Source organism: Chrysochloris asiatica, unplaced genomic scaffold (assembly GCF_000296735.1).
Source record: "Chrysochloris asiatica unplaced genomic scaffold, ChrAsi1.0 scaffold00105, whole genome shotgun sequence".
Taxonomy (NCBI): domain Eukaryota; kingdom Metazoa; phylum Chordata; class Mammalia; order Afrosoricida; family Chrysochloridae; genus Chrysochloris; species Chrysochloris asiatica.
Window position 1 is genome coordinate 10,930,372 of NW_006408623.1, and position 4,928 is coordinate 10,935,299.

The following is a 4,928-nucleotide window of genomic DNA, read 5'->3' on the forward strand; positions in this document are numbered from 1 at the left end:
AAAAAAAAAAAAAAAAAGTAACTGCTCAGTGATTCCTCACTCATGTCGCAGCCAGTGCACCTGCCATCCCTATGATAAACCTTCTGGGGCACAGCCCTGCATTTACCTCTGCAGTACAGACAAAATTTGAGTCAATCTTCACATCTCTGTGGCTCCTTGCCTTTCTGGTCATCATTCCTTGAAGCTTCAGCAGAAGTCCTACAAGCTTTGGGGTCCAGTATAGTCCTGGCATGGTAATGTGTCTGGCAGAATCCCCACTGCCTCTTGCTCTGTCTTCCATGTGACTCTCCACCAGCACCTGCCTTGGCTCTCCCCTTCTGTGACTCTGTGACTCATTTAGGATCTTTTCTGTGTGCTCCCAAACACAGCTGCAGATGCTTTCCAAGGCTATTATTCCCAAGCACCAGGGGTTGTAGCCTGAATATGCCCTGATATTGGTACTTCCTGCAGTGGAAAGAGGCGACAACTTCTGCAACTCCTTGAAAACAATCTTTCCCAAGGCTGCTTCATGACCTTTTACTATGCTTGTGAGGTATATATCTCCTGCAACAAAGTCTATTTTGCTTATTTTTGGCAGAGCTCATGGGGGTACTGAGAGACCTTAATCCCATCAGGGTCAGAGTGAAAAAGAGCCTCAGGAGACATGACAAGTAACTGGGTCACTGGTGGGGTTCTGTGTGGGTGGGGAAAGGACATTAAGGGAAAGTGGATGAAGTGTGGACTTCAATTAGTAATCATGCATTGATACTGATCCATCTGTTGTGACAAATGTACCACCTACCTCAAGAGAACTTGGGTGGGGGGTGTATGGGAGGGGTTTGTACCATTCTCTCAACTTTTCTACCAATCTAAGAGTTCTGATGTGGAAATCTAAATTCCCACCAAACCCATTGCTGTTGAATAGATTCCAATTCACAGAGACCTTAAAGGTGAGAATAGAACAGATCCGTAAGGTTTCTGTGGCTCTAAGTCTTTAGAGAATCAGAATGTCTCATCTTATTTCCTGTAAGCAGCTTTTGTGTTGGAAACTCTGACCTTTATAATCAGCACCCAGTGCTTAACCTCCTTGTGCCACCAGTGCTTTTAAAAAATAAAGCAATCCTAAAAAGGTGTAAACATAAATCCATGTTTCCACAGGGCTTGGTTTTACACAGGCTCTTAACTGAGTTGTCATGGCAAGGATTTCCCCTAAAGACCTGTCAGCTTGGTTGCCAGGGTCAGCCTATGGGGCATGCAGGTTTCACATTCCCCCACTTATGAGGTCAGTGCCTGGCCTGGGAGCACAGTCCCCAGTCACATTCAGAACCCTGAACATTGAATTGAGTCAGCCTTGGTCTGTGCCCTGTGGGGCTTATTACCTTCAGGTGGGGTAATTACTCTCATGGGCAGCTCTCCAGATGAGGTCTGCAGGAGGGGATGGTCACCAGTTAAAAGGACCATAGCAAAACGCAGGAGCCACCAAATAGCAAGTATGGGCTTTTAGACATAGGTCACATCTCGACTTCCCACCTGAGTAAGATATTATATATCTCCCATGTTAACGTGGAATCATGTTCAGACAAAAATGATTGGGATGCATCCCTTGTATTATTAGTGAAGAGTAATAATGAGTGGTAGCAGCTGTCTATCTGTCTGTCCCTGGTCTTTTGGATTATCTCTCCTAATTTTGTTCTTGATGTGTTTGAGGACACTTTTGTTTTTACTCTGATCTATTTTATTGTGGAAAAAAAATCCCTTAAAAGTGCTTTGCTCATATTTAGTGTTTTTCTATTTCAGTTTGAAACTAAAGTGCTGAAACCTGTCACACATCTGCTGGTTGTGCTGGCCAATCTGTGCATTTGATCTTCCGGTAAGAGGGGAACCAAGCAGGGTGCCTAATCTCCAATGTAGGTTGCAGTCTCTAATATGGGATAGAAGTCACTGACTCAGCAGCGTCCTGCCATCAAGTCTTCTGTGAATCTGGTGAGGAAAGCGAGAGGGTTGGAGTGGCTGAGCCTCTGGTAGACCTTCAGGTGGGTCTGTAGGTATGAGGATCTCAGTCTTAGGGGGTTGAGACCAGTGGAGAGAGAGTGGACATTACTGTTTCATGTATAGGATGTTGGTGGATGCTTGGGGGTTCACATGGCATTTGTCCAATGGATGGGTAATGACAGGGACCCTCAGAGGCAGAGCTCTTGGGTGAACCCCATCTTGCTCCTCAAGGCTCTCTCTCTTTCTGATGACATGGGAGGCTGTGTTGCCCCTGGTCTTGTGCAGGCACAAAGAAGGACCTCAACAATTAACTGAGCAGCAGTTTGATCTGTCAGAAATCCAGAATGTTCCCAATCTTAATCTCCATGAACAGAGTAGTGAGCCCATAGTTCATTGTGTGTGTTGTCTTCTATCTGCATTACATGTGAGGGAGGTAAGTATTCAAAAGGTGCAAAATGGTGAGGACTATGCCTCAGTCAACTCCAAATGCATCTACACCTTGGACTCTCCCAAACTAAGTGGCGTTTGTAATGGCCTTAGCTGAGGGACATTTGATATTGTTGAATTTGACTGCTCTCTGAGTGTGTCCCTGCCCAAACACCCGGGTCTCTGCATTGCTGGGGAGGTCTTGAAACTGTGCTGTGGCTCAGCTTGTGCCCATTCTTGATGGCTCCAGCTCTATACAACCTTGTGCTCCCTTAAGGAATGGGCTTCCTACCAGCCCATGATAACTGGGATACATTTCGAATCAGGGTCGGGGTTCTTGCCTATGGATCCGTTGCTATGGTCATTCCTTTACGAGCGTCCTGGAATTCTTGGAGAGCAGCCTAAAGGGTGTGAAACTGGCTGGATAGTAATACCTGCACCTGAAACACCTGCACAGGTGAGTCTGCAGCTGACTCTGATGGTCCCTCCTTGGCCTGTAGCTCTGGTTGTTAAAGAGTGTAGTGGTCTAGGTGCCCCAGCAGCAACCAAGGCTTTTCTTCCTGTGTTGCAAAGATCAGGCACCTAGTGTGGTGCCTAGGATGACCGGGGTAAAGTCCTGGAATTTAAGAGGCACACTAGACTGGTGAGTCCCTACATCAGGAAGGATATATTCCAAGTTAAAGTGAATACAGGCTCATTCTGTGATCACTGTATAACTGGCTGTGTGCTGCTGGGGACAATCCTCCTGGTTATAAACGGGGAAAGCTGTGAGGAAGAGTTATCATGAGGGCCAGGTGGGGCAGCCTAGGGGAGTCCAAGGTGAGAGATGATTCCCTGACTACCCCAGGATGAAGAGACACATTAATGCCTTGGCTTTGTGCTGTCTTGGTGAAGATGCCAACAAGTCCTGGTGGGTTGTGATCTGATCCTTAGTCTAAGACCACAACACCCATGGTTTTGTTCTTTCTTCTGACCAGGGACCCAAGAGGTTTACTAAGATGTTAGCAGGCAACCAAACATTTGTTGTGGAGTTCACTCTGCAGGGACTCTCAGAAGACCCACAGGTTCGGGCCCTGCTCTCGGTCCTTTTTGTCCTTCTCTACCTGACAGCTATTGTAGGAAACGGCCTCATCATTATACTCATCACTGTGAGCCCAGGTCTGCACACCCCCATGTACTTCTTCCTTGTCAACCTGGCTCTTTTGGACATCATGTGTACAACCACTGTCATCCCCAAGCTTCTGGAGAGCTCATTGATCCAATTGGACACAATCTCCTATCAAGGCTGCTTGGCACAAATCTTCTTCCTGATCTGGTCCCTTGCTTCAGAGCTGTTGTTGCTTACAGTCATGGCGTTTGACCGCTATGTGGCCATCTGTCAGCCACTGCGGTATGGCACCATCATGAGTTGGCCACTGTGTACACTGCTAGCCATAGGTGTGTGGACAATCACTCTAGTCAATACATCCGTGAACACAGGCCTCATGGCACGGCTGAACTTTTGTGGCCCCAACCACATCCAGCATTTCTTGTGTGAAGTCCCTTCACTGCTCTTGCTGTCGTGTAGCTCCACAGTCATAAACAATGTCATGATTATCATGGCTGATATCTACTTCGGTGTGGTCAACTTCATTCTCACGATGACCTCATATGGCTACATCGTGGCTAGCATCCTACGTATCCGCTCAGCTTCGGGCAAGCGCCGAGCCTTCAATACCTGCTCCTCCCACCTCCTAGTGGTCACCTTGTACTATTCCACTGTCATCTACAACTACTTAATTCCTGGCTCTGGTGAAGATAATGCCAAGGATAATGGCAAGGTGGTGACTGTGTTGTACACAGCAGTCAGCCCTGCCCTGAACCCGCTCATCTACACCTTGAGGAACAAGGATGTAAAAGCTGCCCTCCAGAAGGTGGCCCCTGTCTCCTGGTGAGGAAAGAGCATGGCCACATGAATTATTCTTGTGCCAATTCTGTTAATTTCAAAATATGACTTTGATAATCAGAAACAAGAAGTAAATGGCAAGAAGGTAACTAACGTGATGGAATTGCAAAAAGGGAGCTTCCCCTGTCTCAGCTGTCTAGTGATTTACCAGGGACCCTAATGCATTCCTGATTCTGTTTATGTGACCCTGGCTTCTAGATTGGCACCCAGTAGCAATGCCTTATGTGATGGTGTGACTGTCACCTCTTTAAGATGGAGGTCAAGTTTGGTCATGAGGACCTGTGAACACATTACTTTGTGGGCTTCAATGTGGGGATTTCATGACATACTGTTGTGAAGACCTAACCTAGACTAGTTCCTTGTGGTGGGTCCAGGATACCCATGAGTGGTCGCTCCTCACCATAACAGAGAGTTCCTGGCCTTGGCGTGGCAGAGAGGTAAAGACATGTGTAACCCAGTCTCCACACATAAGACCTGAAGAAAAGAGGCGGAGTTCTGCTTTTTCTCTTCCACAAAAGTTATCATCATTTCACCTGGGAGCTCTACCATAGCAGGAAAGAGCTGTCTTTTATGTTTCATTTTGCAA

General features: G+C 46.9%; 1 protein-coding gene across 1 annotated transcript; it reads left to right on the plus strand.

The window, feature by feature from the left end:
- Nucleotides 1-3,395: 3,395 nt before the first annotated feature.
- LOC102835836 (olfactory receptor 13A1-like) lies at nt 3,396-4,331 on the plus strand. The gene has a single exon (XM_006867507.1). It carries the CDS (start codon nt 3,396-3,398, stop codon nt 4,329-4,331), a length of 936 nt encoding a protein of 311 aa, XP_006867569.1.
- The last annotated feature ends 597 nt before the right edge of the window (nt 4,332-4,928 follow it).

Coding starts and splice junctions, on each gene's coding strand:
- LOC102835836 (XM_006867507.1), top strand. CDS start 3,396: ATGTTAGCAGGCAACCAAACATTTGTTGTGGAGTTCACTCTGCAGGGA.